Source organism: Micrasema longulum, unplaced genomic scaffold (assembly GCF_059751315.1).
Source record: "Micrasema longulum isolate JH-2025_06_02 unplaced genomic scaffold, ASM5975131v1 h1tg000045l, whole genome shotgun sequence".
NCBI classification, from domain to species: Eukaryota; Metazoa; Arthropoda; class Insecta; order Trichoptera; family Brachycentridae; genus Micrasema; species Micrasema longulum.
The window spans coordinates 1,218,601-1,234,736 of NW_028277252.1; the positions used below are offsets into that span (position 1 = coordinate 1,218,601).

The window sequence follows — 16,136 nt, forward strand, 5'->3', positions numbered from 1 at the left end:
GTACTCGTGTGCAATATTTTCTCAAAGCGAAATTAAAAGTTTTTTTAAGTTTTAAAAAGGTCTACAAAAACTTTTTTTTAAGCAAATATGCTTCGAAAAACTTCATTTAAAAATCCATTATGCCCAACTTTAAAGCCTCGCTCTTTCAAGCGATAAGAATACTAATTATAGTAAATAAATGATCCCAAATACTTATTTCTGTAGATACCTAGTACCTACACCTACCGCCTTTATGCCCCAAGGTACCTGGGAACAGTAAATTTGTTAGTAGGTAATTCTTCACAGGTCAAGCTATTTTAATACTTTTGTTATGTATCCGTAACGCGAAAGTTATGGAAAACATACCTACACCAATTTACAAAACCATTCCTTTCCCAGTATTTTGCCTTGCTGATAATAAGTGACTGTACAAGTATATGACCCATTAAATCACTCGACTAACAGATAAATGTTAATGCCTGACCACGTTATCCCTAATGGACACATTCTCAGAATTCTTACACTTCCCATATATTTGAGTTAGCTCTAGAAAATGAGTTTTTTTGCTTATCCTGTGTGTTTGAAGTCTAATATTAAAATACTTCCTTCAATGTTTGGCACGACGAACCTAGAGTGGTAAAGCACGTTGATTGCACTAGGAAGTTGAAGAGTTATTACATCAGTATCTTTTTTGTATTTTAATGAAATACGTGCATCAGATATTTCGTAACTTCGTGAGAATATTGCGTCAATTCTCGCTACTTCCGTTTCACGAATAAAAACATTTCTATGAAAACAAACAAAAATACCCCACTGACAAGTTGATAAGGAAGTGGGTAGATAAGAAAAATTATAATATTTACATAATTATAAAAAACATGAGATGGCACTTAACTAATAAATACTTACACAGCATATTATTAGCAATACATTTCACTCTAATGTAATTAGTATTTCCGCGTATAATATTTACAAAGTTATTATTTGGAAGCAAAACCTCGCGTTCTAACAGCTATGCCTATGGGCCCATTTCACACGTATCTTATCTTCACACGTAATTAGGATGGATTGAATTATTATTACATTCTTTTGTATTTTTTATTTTTTTATTTAGCGGCTACTTTTGGGTTAAAATACTGCAAAAGAAAATCGAGTGCAGATTAGTCGGCCTCTTGGTGTTCTGGTTAATGCGGTTGCATACCATTAAATAAATTTAAAAAATCATACCAATCCACCCTTTCTAATTTTATAGCGTTATGGGGATTTTTACTGTCATCCGAAATGAACCTATGTCGTACTGTATAAATATAACCATTTGACATCCGTGTGTTTTCTGTATTCTACGTTCTGCCGTTCAGTTGCATCTCTATTAGGTTTACCCATATTTGCATATGTGATAAACTTGCGTTTTTCATTAAAACATTTAATTCACTGTTCAAAATATTATTATACTTTTTTCGACAGGTTTTTTTTAAAATAAAAACCTGTCGAATTTGTAACTAGAAGGAATAATAATTGCCTATGCACAGACATTACTGAAGATTTATGACTAAATAATAAAAAATATGTATATATTGTTTAAAACAAATGTGTTTTGCATGTTTTACACGTTACACGTTGTAAACAAAAAAGTTGACTTCGTCAGTTACATAGTACTGATTTACTGATTATGGTACCTACAATATTGGGTACAATATATAACAATTTTTCGTTTGGAACATAAGTTTAAAATATATACAAATATCGATATATACATATATATTATTTATCTAAAGTTCTTATTGTAACGAGGGTCCTGGCCCTGTAAAGATAAGTGCAATGCACTCGGATTATTATTTGCCTGTTATTATTGCAACCGTGTTGCGATACTGCGTATTTATTTGCTGCGTAGGTATTGACTTTCGAGAAGACGCCAGAAATGTAAATAAACTTCAGACAAGATGTGATATGGCTGCAATATTAATGCACATGATGTTTCAATATGCGAATGATGAATGTTTCATTTAAAATAAGTAAGTAAATAATATAATAGACGTAGTCAACTCCTGAAATAGAAGCATTTTTGTATGTGTATAGTATATTCGTGTATAAATATATACATATTAGGATCTAAATACCCGGAAGATGTCGAAAGGTCGTCACTTCCACGTGACGGTAAAATCAAAGAACTCTGTTGCAATGGCATACGAGTATCTTCTAGTCACATCTTTTAGTATTTTTCTCTCGATTATCTCGAGAGAATCTTAGTAGACTCGCGCAGATTTTTGTAATTAAGGACATGTGTAAAATATGTTTTAATTATCTCAAGCTTAACCCTCTAATTTATCATTAACTTTTATGTAAAAAATATTTGTTGATTTTTTAATTTACTCTCTTGTTTGACTAGTCGTTTTGCGGAAAAGTCGATGATTTTACCAATTTTGCCCCACAAGACAAACGTTATTCCAACATTATTCAGCGCATACTTACCCGGAAACAGTTTCTAGCCATTGCATCGCTAAAAGTAATTTTACATAATAATGTCGCTGTACTTTGGCAGCTCACTTGCTGCTTTTATATAGTATCTCGGCATGTTACACAAGATGAGAAATCGATAAAATTTGCTTACATCCAGTGTTCTGCGTCAACATAAATATTCGCTCGCATATTATGCGCATGATTTCAGCGCGGTTTCGTTCTGGCTTTGTGGGACAACATGCATTATTCAATAATTACATTGTGGGCGATCGATAAGTTTTTTTCTTAGTTTAGCAGACTGTAATCGATGGATTTCGATTGTATAACGCAAACACTTGCCCAACTAACCGAACGAATAGCTCGTTATGTACGGGCGTGTAACGGTACAAATTGCGGAATATATATCTCGGTGATAGTGTTGCATCGTCTTACTGTCGGCAGCAGTGTCAGCACCGGCTTACATTTCTTCTGCAGAGAAGTAGAGAGTAGAGAGCAGAGAGCAGAGCGTTACTTCATTCAATTTCCCGATTGCGGCTTACCGGAGACATTTACCGGAGACTTTTACCGCTGAACTGTCGCTGTCTCACAAACTCGCAATACACAATACGAGTACGACGAATGTTTGCCTGTTATTTTCGCCTTTATCGACGGTTAACTTATTGCTTATTGTTGGGAAAGGTTTTCACAATTTAAGCAGTTATTACGTTTGCCATTTGCTACTATTTTGCCGCGTAGAGTTGAGCCCACAGTCTGCAGCCCACTGCCAATAGACAATACCCAACAATACCCAAGGAGGACGTAGCGTCGCGCGTGCAACTTATGCTGGTAGTTGGTACTGCCTACACTACGACACTATGACATTACGACCTGTTGCGCAACTGATTTATTTCTACACCTATTTCCACATGTCATCGACTACAAACCACGAGACGAGAAGCCGCTATTTGATTGAAACTAATCTTATCATACTGTTTCTTTGTACGATATTATCTTGCTCTTGTTTTGTTTCCAATATAGCATTTTTATTTAAACGAATAATTCATCGATACGACGACTAATTAGGACAGGCGTAATTTTTAAATTATAATATGGAAAATCTTTGTTCGAAATTCGCACACTGGAAACCTCCATAATTATTAACTTTACTAGGAACTAGGTACCTACTACCTACCCACTTAGTAATGAAGTAAATGATTATAACAAACATCGCACGCAGTACCTTAGACGCTATTGCAACTTGCAACTTGCAACGTGCCAAACTGAGAACTTTCCGCATTGCATCGGGTTACCAAACCCTCGCGCCGCGTTATTCCGCCGGTATACTACTTTTTATTTTCCCGGAAATTGTGGATGTTATCCGTAAATCGTAATTAGATACATACGTTTCTTAGGTTACGTAATATAATTTACCGAGACCTCTTCTTCCCAGTTACACGACCCACTCGAACATCTGGTTATCAATTAGGTCAGATCTTAGATTCCTTCGATAGACAGTCCTCCGGCCCTAATAATAGAAACCACGGTGTTCATTCCCTCCCGAAATCTGAATATTCTTCCGGGACGCGAATGATTGCTTCACTCTTCTTGGTCGAGTCTCCCCTACGCCTGCTCACCCTTGGAAGCATCCTGAGTACATTTTTACAGATTGCGCATATCTCGCCATTGCCATCGGTTATCTGTGTTCCGTTAGTACTGAAAGTATGAATTCAACGGTAACTGTTAATTGAGTACCTACCTACTCACTCGGTTTAGTAATGCGCAAGTGATATTGCGCAACACGCGTAGTTATGTACATACTTGGTTTGTACTGTGTACAATTTCTCCGCGCCCTCTGCCTGACCTGCCACCAACCTGTAAACCGCTATCGATTCATTTATTCTAATAACGTCACTACATTAATCGTAGGCGGTGCGGTGCGGTGCTAATATTTTGGTGTTTTAAATTTTATATTTTTTTATTACATTAGGTACGTCCATACATTACATGTACATACTCGTACACGCATTTATCAGTGTAGGTATAAATAATTATGATTCGGTATTTTCCCGGAAATTGAAATGTTCGTGTATTTCCGAGAGAATCCGTCGGCGATGTCAGCCCGAGGAACTGTATTACAACTGCACAGTACAGGTATTTCTGGACTGGTGGCACTCTTGGAGATGAGCGTGTAAGGCCCCATTTCGCGGCAGCCCGCCTCGACCATTTCTCCCAGCACCGGGTGTTGGGAAACCAGCGCCGGCGAGTGCAACGCACGCGGCGGCCCGAGGTCGCGCTTTCTTCCGCACTCGGTTCTGCCGGGCTATCGAGCCACCAGGCGCCGCCTGCGCCTGCTCTCCGCGAGCAGTGTGTACGAGAAAGGTGAAATTCCGTGGCGAGTTGAGAAACAGCCGTGCAGCGCCAGCGCGGGGACGGGAGTTTGCATTTCTAACGATTTCACAAAAATCAAACTCGCGATCGTCCGATCATTGCCCTCGAATAGAAAGTAAATAAGTATAATAGAAATGAATGGATCGTTTGCGACACTTCGTACGTCTTTTTATTTAATTTCAAAATTGCGCGTTGTACAATAACGTAAGAAATACGAAACACCCGGACACTTAACCGATCTTTTGTCCTACCTTTATTGCCTTTTTTAGTTCACCTTTGAGACGTAGCACCTGTCCAGTTACCCTGAAAACTCTGTCGTTAAAAGGACACTGGGCGAGCTGTATCTATAGGCGCATTATCAGACTCCCCGTGTGTCCGTGTCCCTTAACAAGCTGCCAATTAAATAGGGTTTAATGCTATTCTAATAGTCTCAGAAGAGCCCTCGTAATATAAATCTTTTCATGGCATCTTGGCAAAATTGTTCGTACATATTATACGTAGGTTCTTTGTAAATAAAGTTTTACGATCGGCCTGTAATAACATTCTGACGTTGAGCAGATGTTTATGGTTGGTGACTTTAATCAACTGTAGCGAGCGTGAATATTTCTAGGGAAATAGTGACGATCACCTACTCCACGGAAAATAAGTCCCTGTTCACCTTCACTATCACTATCACCCGGTAAGGTTAGTAAGATTCAGAATGAGAATGACCGGTACCGATTACCGATGCTGAAACTTGTATGCAACGAAATGCTTGAAGTTTTTGCATGTTTACTTTCTAGGTAACGATTTTATCCGATTGTTGTTTTAGCTGAAAGACAGTCTATTGCAAATACTTAGTACACAAAGGAATACTTTCGTAACATTATTACAGTGCCATTATTGAGCGATGGAAACGAACATGATTACGTACATATTTGTTACCTAAACAGCTCCGATGCTGAGTAGGAGAAAGTTCCGCGAAATCTCTATTGTTATAGACAAATTGTACTTTTCTTTATCTTCATTTGTGTCATTTTTTCCCGTTACATTTTTTGTCTAGGCGTTTGTTAAAATATCGCAATAGCATCTGTACGACGAGGCGAGGGTTGCCAACTGACAGACTGACAAAACGCGAAGCCTCGAGTTCGATGGCCTGCTCGATCTATTGCCCATACTATTACCATCTCCGCCTTCTGCCTGTTGCATCCAAACGAGCTATATTCGCCTGCAGCTTCCGGTTTTGCACTTTATTTCTTATAAACCATGTTTACCGGATGGTGCATTGACACTCGTTTCGTGTTATCGCTTTACGTACTATGTCAACTCTCAACGTTCTATCTGAGTATTGCACCTATTGGAATACAAACAAGAACTTATCTGGCCGCATTCTTTTTTCTCTTATTTTATTATAATAGGGAAATTTAATATGTTCGTATTGTGACCCAATACATCATAATGTCAGCGTAACATGATAATAATTGTCGTTTCAAAATTTAACAAACCGGCAACGCATTTGCATTTTCGCAACACTTGACCTGCCATATTTCGCAGTGAGCGAGCTATGCCACGCCGTTTCATAGATTTCAGTTTCCAAATACACGAGCCCGCCTGCTCTTGCTCTGAGAGTTGCCTCACTCGCCTCACCAACTCACCAACTCACCATCGCCACTGCTGGTAGGCAGTAGGCACTGCGTTAGTCCGCCAATCCGCTTAGTGACGTAGGCCCCATTGTGCAGCAACAGACATCCTTGAACACGTGTTACATTTAAGGCATATTTTTAATCAAATATATTAATTTGCTTCATAAACTCCATAATTGTAATGAGGGTGTTCACTGTTTTTTATTTATTTGTTAATGAAATATCAAACTAAGCCAAATTTAAAAATAATTAAATTATGGATCGTATTATCAGCGCTATGATTTTTTAAGTTTTGTGATTTGTAAATTACTCCGCCAGTGACGTCACAACTTCTCTTCGGTGAGTTGACCTAGGCCCGTATTACAATGGGAAGTGAAGTTTATATTTAATTTATCTAGGTACAAAGTAAAATTAAGTTTTCTGTATGAAAAATAGAATTATATGTATTTTTCTAAACATGTTCAATTGCATGTTACTGACGGAGATACTTTAAATTTTCACACAAATATACACATTTTTGTACATCAACATCGATTTGATATGTATATGAAGGAAGCGTTTTTAATTGCCCCCTTGGTTGGTAACCGGAAATCTATCACAACATTGGTTGATTTCGGAGAACTAAAGGCGTGCTTCAAAGTAGTTCTCATTAAAATGAATGTTTCTTATATTTTCATTATTTTGGTCATTTGTTAAGAATCAATTAGAATACAATTCTTCGATTTGATGACCTTACTTTGATGTAGCATTGTAACAAAATTGAAAAAATCGAGCATAAATTCTCCGGTTCATAAAGTTTTAACTACATTTACCGCGAGAAAATATAAACTATAATCTTCTCTTATAAACATTGAATTTACATAAAATAATATCTGAATTGGTTTTTTGTATAAAGTTGTAAATAATCCTTTTGATGTTCCTGATTTGGTAGGCCAATGAGGCATATTTATTTTAGATACATACTATCTCCAAGTAAAATTCGCACATTAATTCTCTGTTCCCGAGAATTCACTCTTTCGGGAACAAACTCCCAGATGCCAAAATGATATATTTGCTACAGCTTTAACACATTTTGAGAATCAATCACTAAAAAAAAAAAATATATAATAATTGCGCACCTGGTATTTTTTATTTTTTTAAATTTTTTAATTATATGTTTTTTATTTGTACTTGCATCGTTTTTAACCTCTGTATATGTAAAAGCCCTCTGGGCGTTAATAAATAAATAATATTATGTAATGCGTCAGTTGAACTGGTGAAAATGAATTCTTAGATTTTTTCAAGGATAAAGAGTAATCAGTAATTCGGAATTCTTGTAAAAGTTATTTTTTATTTAAAGTGCATATTATACACATCAAAATGTATACAGGAAAACGGTTTCGTAGGATTATAATCCCACGCCTGTTGCGTGTGCGCATCCTCCCTTTCCATCGAAGGGGTTATATGCGCCGTTTTCCTGTTCACGTCAGTTTTTTGTAAGACGTCCATAGTTATAAATACCACGCATTCTCAGACAGATATTTGCATTTCGACTCATGTCAATTTATCACTTTACGTGCTTCAAAATTATTTCACGTGTTCCTTGTTTAGTAAATACTGTCGATTTTTTTACGAAATAAAATACACGAATTATGCGAGTTATTTGTACCAAATTTGGTTGGAAAAAAAATTCATTTGGCAATAATCCCGACAGTTTTCAAATATAAGTACAAAAGTTAAACATTTAGCTATAGTTATAGTTAGTTACCTAGTCTTTTAAAAAAATATGTTGTACCTATCTTATTTAATTTAAATCAAAAATATTATGCGCTTTATAATAGCAGAATTTATAGAAACAGTACTTAACCATTACCGTTGGCAATTGATACTATAATGCTCATCACGAAAGGAGATTTCTTAACGTTCCTGCATTACTAATATCGTAATATTTTGCATCACTAGTAAAGTTCATCTATTAAAATAGTTGAAAAGCTGTCATGACTGATGGTGTAATAAGCACCAATTACAATATTTGAAACACAATGTTGTCTAGTTGGGTTACAACACGTGTGGTGTAAGATTTCCTTCGGAACATGTTCATCAAGGTTACGTTTTGGATCAACCAACACCAACGGTGGAAAACTGTTCGGAATGATCGTTCTTATTATCATTCTTAATATTGTTTGTGTTATCTACACTTAGCACTGGTACATTAATCATTCGCGAAGGCATTTATCAAGCCCTATGTGCAATGTGCGTACTACTCGTGTTATTGGCATTCGAGTACTATAAGGTATACAGGGATACATTGCGCCAGGGATATTATGTACATGCAGTATGGCAGCAGAGTGAGGTAGTTGTATAGTCTCGGGCCTCGGCTGACTCGGCTCTCGGCCGACGCTGGCTAAGCTGCCTTCTTACGATATTAACCAATTACTCAATACGATACAATACGAAAGATCATTTCGAACACATGCCTTTGTCAACTATTCATCCGAGGGTTACCAAACCTGACTCGAGTGTTTCGTTTCTCAACTTTTTCGTAATCACGGTGTCATTCTGAACTTGGGTTCTTAAAATTACTTCATAAACAAATATTCCATATTGCGATGCATATACGTCAAACGCTCGCTTGACGCTTTCGCTTAGGCTTTTTTACAGTCGATATTGGCGATATATAAATCTTATTTCGGCGATTTCGGTAAACGTATAAGTAAACAAGTCGCGTTTAATCTGCCAATCTGGAATTTCCCAACTTCCGTCAGGCGCCTACTGTGGCATTCGGGTATTTCCTGTGGGTTGCGAATTTGTGAGTCAGAATCTCTTCCCGTTGGGAGATAGCGATTCGAGATGCATCTCAGTCCAATAGACAACATTTGCGCTATATTTATACCGACATGTTTCGTGTCATACCCTCGAGTTGCGTCAGGTGCATTTGCGCTACGTGTGTGCAACCGTTGTTAATACTTACCAGTTGCTTGTGGATAATGTTAAGTTCTGTTTCAAAACTGGATCACCTTACGAGGGCTATCTTATATTTTTATCGATGTATATCACTATCAAAGTTACCAATATTTAATTTCGTTAATAATTCTCAAGTTGCCATTGAGTTTTTTATAACCAGCTTGAAATGAGCTATGCAATTTCGCCATTCGATGTTGTCCTCGTCAAATCGCTTTATTACCGTAATTATTGTACACACAAGTAATGTGTTTATATAGTATTAGTTTGCTAAAATAATCATTAATTTGTGCGACGTAATTGCTGTTCAATTGGTTTAATTATTGCAGAACAAAAGGTTCCTAATTACTTTGAAATAATATGAACCAAAGAAATGCATAGTTTTTTTACGGTATTCGTTTGTTGATTCTGGGGATAAGTCTTGTACCCCCTTAAATTGGATAGTAAATTATTATTTGTTCAAAGATATTTATGATCAAATCTTCGGGTACCTTATTATTAATAGTTTTTCTTGTTGATGTAAACAAATTTTAGAAAGTATAATGTACAGCATTAGCTATTCTAATTTAGTTGGGAGAGAAATAAGTTATATAAGATAATGAGCGACCAATTCTCCCATGTACCCACTAGTTATTATGGCGTAGTAAGTTTGCACATATTCAACTTTGATTCAGTTTCACCGCGAGTTTTTTGACGGAAACAAAGCTAAAATATAATATCAATGGCTAATTTGCTAGTGTTCGAGACACACCCACCCGCTCGCTCTGTTTCGACACTAAACTGTGGCTCCGAGCTAAAACTGGTGAATGCTATTGCAAATAGTAGTGTTACATTATTTGCTAATGCCTCTTTGTGTCGTATTGTTCTGTACGATTATATTAGTGTGTACATACATTACTTTCAGCAACTGGTTATTGGTGGAAATCGCGTCATTTACTGAACTGATTTGTGATTACGAAACTAACGTTCGCTCTCTATTGTTGACAGATCTACACTGAAATTAGAATCATTAGAAGACGCCGTCGTACTGGAGCGGTCTTCCGATGACCTACTGCAGGACAAGCGAGGCTGCCCGGCTTACGTGTCTCCCGAGATCCTGCGAGCTCATCACACCTACTCGGGAAAGGCAGCTGACATGTGGTCCCTCGGCGTTATCCTGTACACCATGCTTGTCGGAAGGTGAGTTATCCGCATACCACCGTATTATTCTCCTCCTCCCACCTTGCGCGGCACCTGCCGATGCCCCTTAGAATGTAATCTCTTTTATTTTGAAGTAACTACACGCATAATGAGGGCAAAAGCAGGTGGTGTCCGAAAAAACGTGCACCGCAGATACTCTGTAAATTGTTGTATTAAAAGCTCGAGTGCTTATTAAAGATATCGACATAATATGTACCTATTTACGCAATTTTTATCCACCTACCTATTTTTTTCGTGCGTATTAAAAAAACATTTTTTCTGTTCTTCGAAATGTTATTTTTATTGTTTATTGTCAATAAATATTTTCGACTGTAATAAAATATATGCAGGTTAATTTTGGTATGTAAGTTAAGGTGTAAAGCCTGTAAGCTACCGATATTACAGTGCACCTGCCTCCGAATTCTCCGTTTTGTTATTCGGAAGATCCGGTCTCAGGAGGGACCACTTCCGCTAGTTCGCCCAAACTGATCCTTATCGCGGACTGTAATTAAGAGAAAATCATTATAAATTACATTAAAAGTCCATCGATTCACCTGCTAGTTCGTTACGCTCGAAGGGGCATACGGGCAAGACGTTGGGCGACCTGTTACCTCGATATTGTTAGGAATCTCACCACCCTTCCGAGTGCACCTGCCCAATAGCTTCGGCCCTCGGCCCTCGCTCAGGGCGCGACATGTGCGGAAGACGTTGGGATCTTCGCTCCCGTCATTATGTACCCTTCACCCCGCATTCCCGACTATACGGGCGAATATACAAAATACCCGGCGATAACTTTCGTACAAAAAATATTTCACCTGCTGTCTTCGTTTTTTATTTATTTTTTCGATGCACTCGTTCGGTCCGCGCTGTTAATATTTGTACGGCAGGTAGAACTGGCAAATCAGTTCGATAAGAGGGTCGAGCTCCAAGGAAGGGTTCTGTTTTATATTTCACCTGTTTTAATAAAAAGGGTAGCTTTGTTTATTAAATTTGCATTTCCTTTCCCTTAATTATTACGATTCCTCGTAGAGGTTTAGCGGTAGGGGTTTGTGTGAGAATTGTCGTTAGCAATTTCGTATGCGGGTATTTTTGCTTTGTGTATTTATGTATGAGCGATTTCCGCAATATTATAATTACTCGCTTTATTAGACCATTACATAAACGTTGTTTTTAGCGCGACTTCAAAACTTAATCATATTTAAGTATATAAATTCTAAATCACACATGTGAAGCATATTATTTTAATAACTGGAAATATTTAAATCCACTTGGAAATTTAGACTGAATTCCATTTAAATCTTATGTTTTTTGAAATCAATGCTTGTGAGCGTCACCTGAAAAACATTTACCAAATACCTACCTCATTTAAACATTATTATACACTTACATTGGCGCCCAATGTTTTTATTCGCGTGATATTTGTTTAAATAAATAAATCCTTTTCAATAATCTTTTTGTTCTTAATGTTATTATAATTTACAAAATTAATTAATACACTGCTCGTTCTTCGACCGGCAAGACTGATTTCCAAAAATGAAAACGACGCAACGGGTTGTTTAATAAATGTCGTAATATGTAAAACATTTAAGTTTGTAAGTGAAGCCGTAATATGTATTTTTATGTTGTGTGTGGGAAATTTATGTTTTGCTAAACGAAAACTACAAAGCCTTGCCAGCCGTGCACTTTGTTTACCTGACGATACTCAATAAAAATCATATTACAAATAAATATGGAATGATTAATTAATGAGAATGTTTAGTGCTATCCGATTTTAGAAATATTTTCTTACTATAAAAATACGAGCATTTAATTGTACGACGAAAAAATCTAGCATCTAACATACGTTTTGGAGCGTCATTGTTCGGTCTATCAGTTTGCCAATAATAAACCAGACGAATGACGACCCGACCAATCTTCTGCGGGATAAATTATGACGTCACGCTTGTGACTAACCAAATTGAAATTCTCTAGAGAAGCCCTTAATCAATTGCATAGAATAAGGGCGTGCCAAATTTTTGGTTTGGTTTTAGAACAGCAAACGTGTAATGGATGGTTTCGGTTTACGCTTGCAATTCCCAACCCAAGAACCTACGGTCCGTCGTATTGCTGTAATATGTAGCTAAATTCGTGGCCAATAATCATAGAATGGTTGTTCTCCGTATGGCTGACTGACTGAGTAGGTACAGACGTAAACACTACTAACCTTCCTTATTGCCAAAGTATATAAATGTAGGTTGTTTGCAGGACAAGTACCGGCTTTTACCCCCATTGAGAGTTTATTAAGATCGACAGGGCATAGGCTAAACTTCTATATTCCCATCTCAAAAATGTTCTCCATTTCTTTTGTAATATCTGTAATGTTTATCTTTGTTTTCAGGTATCCCTTTAACGATTCCGAGCACGCTTCCTTATTTGCGAAAATTTCGCGCGGCTACTTCGTGGTGCCGGAGTGCCTGTCCTCGCGGGCCAAGTGCCTCATCCGGTCCCTGCTGCGAAGGGACCCCAGCGAGAGGCTCGGCGCTGGCGAGGTGCTCCGCCACCCCTGGCTGGCGCAGCCCGAGCGCCCCGACCCCCCGCGCTCGCGCTCCCCCGACCAGTGCGTGCCCTGCCTGGAGCTCTGAGCGAGAGCCTGAAATATGCTCAATTCACTTCAAAGATTATACGAAGAAATTCAATCTACCGATAACAAATTTAATTACAGTACGATTTTTATAAGAACAATCGCCTGATGTTTCTTACACTGAAAGCACTCCCTCCACATACCCGAAAACCATTTTGAGGACCGTGGGTCTTCCTATCGGTGTTGCATATATTAAAAAAAAATTTTTCAATAAACAAGTAACTCTTAAAAATTTCAATTTCATAAACCACGATTTTAACTCTACAGCCTTTATTGCCCCTTTACTGTGAGTTTGGAAAATTATATGGAGGGTTTATGTCGGATATTGTCACTCTTCCAACAGCCACATTTCAAACACGAATGGTGGCAACTATGTTTCCTACAGTCAACGATGGCAGCTACTTTTTATGTATTATTGAAAAATTTTTACATTTATAATTTCATGCGCAGTCTTAAATTTTCACCAAACTGCAAACGCAGTTTTTTTTGCAGGGTTACTATTACCAGATGATTGTATAAATCTAAAGTAGATTGATTTCTGTTGTATTATTTTTTAATTTATTTAATGGCAGGCAAACGTTTTAACTGGTATTTACACCATGAGGCTGTCTTCGCTTGATTTCCTTTTGCAGTATTTTTACAAGAGAGTAACTGCCGAATAAATAAAAATAATACAATAAATATTAATCCACTCTAATTTTACTGTATTCATGTGGATTTGTATGATCCGTTTGAAATCTACCATTGTATGTTGAAAATATCAACTTTTCAGGAGAGCTAATTATTTACCGTTGCTTTAATTTGAAAGATATTTTAATTTAAAGTTATACTTGGTAATACTTGTATCAATCATACTACATTGCATACCGATTGGTTGTTTTGAAAAGTTTATGTTTATTTTCATAATTTTAATCGTTTACGTAGCTGCCATTGATATTATATTGTTTATCGAATTCCAATCCGGCACACAAATAACATTTTTGCTGTTACTCTCAAAATAATTTCATTTTTTTACATTTATACACCTTTTTTGTTTAAAAATCCTAGATAAGTGCTTCTTATACAAGCCACCTAATATTATTTCATGAAATGTCGATTTACAGAACTAGTTCCTTAAACATGTAAAAAAAAAGGTTTCATTTGGGAGGTCTGTCCAGAGAACTGTCAGCAGACTGTCCTTGGAAAAATCGTACTGAAGTCATTTGAATTAAATTATGTTTCAAGGACCTTACTACGGAAAGTGATAATTCAATCAGCAATTTGAAGAGTTTTGAATCACATTCTGTAATTTATTATCTACCTACCTAATTATCTTATAATTCATTTTACATTTCCAATTTTTTTTTCTTATTTTTTATGTATTGTAAATGAAGCTACATATTTTTACAGTAGTAAATTTTTCAATGTACATTATATTTACAATGATTTCTTGTCAAAAGAAAATTACATTTTTAGTAGTTTTTTTTAATTTTTTAAAATTATTATTTAATCATGTAAAATGTACATATCCATTTTATAACTTTTTAATTCAAATGTTTTTTTAGATCAAAAAACATTTATAATTTTTATTTCTTCAAATCTGTGAATCTGCTTATTGTTTTGTAATTGTTTATCATCATTTTAATGTTTTCGTTAATCCATCAAAATTAAAATTACAATTTATGTATCTAATCTTTAAAGTGAATATGATAGTGATTGAATTATTAATCGAAAAGGGTTTTGAAAATTGGCCAAAAATTATCTATTTATGGATGTTTTTCTACAAAAAATATTGTTCTGTGGTATTTAAAGATGCCATTTTACACCATAATTTGTGATTTTGTTATTGTTAAGAGTGCGCTGAGATAAATGTGTACATAGTTAGTTGTAAGCAGAGAAGGAATGTGGTATTTATTATAGTGAGACTGAGTTCACATTATGCTCACCAAGTGACCAGAGGAATAACTTCCAGATTATATTGTGTATACAGATTAACCGTCTCGATACTACCACTAATTGGTGAGTCAACGAGTCATAGGTTCGGAGTTCCAAATGTTATTTGTTAAGTATTTATGAAATGTTATGTACTAGTTTGCTTCATGGATCAGGTATCGCTAATGTTTGCAAATGTACCCTTTGTATATTTATATAATTTAATGTGTATCTTGATCTCCACCGAATGATTTTACTCTAGGTCTTTTGGATATATTTGTATTAATGCCATTTTTGATGCAGAAAAATAGTCATAACCTTATATGATGAATGCGTTATTTGCAATGAATGAAAGCAACTCGTGTTGTTTGTATTTACTGGGTGTTTGATTGTGTCAACGGATTAATTATATATCGAATAATTTATTTGCAATTACTTCGCTGTCATAGAATTGTGTTTCTTTACCAGTGTAATAAATTGGCTGTAAGAAGTTGATTTTTTCCTAACTGATATTCTGTATATTACTTAGTTGACATTTAAGTTGTACATAGCCTTATTTTGTGAGAATGCAAATTCCCATAAAGTTATTGTTTTAAAAAAACCAATGAAAATAAAACTATTTAAATTGAAATTTAAAAAAATGTTATTATTTACTACCTGCAACTACATGTATATATAACAGATACATAATTGTACAACAATAACAGTATTTTGAATTACTGAATTTTACCCGTTCTTTATCTCCGTTGAAATATCTACCAATCTTAGGGGCTTTATCAAGAAATTATACCAGATTTTTAGTTTTGTAAAAAAATGTTAATGAAAAAATTGTCTCAAGTGCTTGAATTTAATATATTTGAATGATCAATGAACAAAGGAATTATTTCATTTGAAACACGGATGAATCAAAATTAAATGTAAAATCAAATTAATATACATGTTAATGACCGTTCTAAATTTTTAAGAAAAAGACATGTTAAAATGATTTTAGAAGAAACCACAAGTATTTACTATGGGTTTTTAATATATCAATCCTAGCTCTTAAAAGAGACAGTATTTAC

General features: G+C 35.8%; 1 protein-coding gene across 1 annotated transcript in view; it reads left to right on the forward strand.

The window, feature by feature from the left end:
• The window catches only part of trbl (tribbles pseudokinase 2), a 48,448-nt gene extending 32,732 nt beyond the window's left edge, over positions 1–15,716 (forward strand). Inside the window, exons 4-5 of the mRNA XM_088228284.1 lie at positions 10,353–10,544; positions 12,922–15,716. Of these exons, the coding sequence (XP_088084410.1) occupies positions 10,353–10,544; positions 12,922–13,165 (436 nt within the window). The 3' untranslated portion in view covers positions 13,166–15,716. The remainder of the gene's footprint in view (positions 1–10,352; positions 10,545–12,921) is intronic.
• The last annotated feature ends 420 nt before the right edge of the window (positions 15,717–16,136 follow it).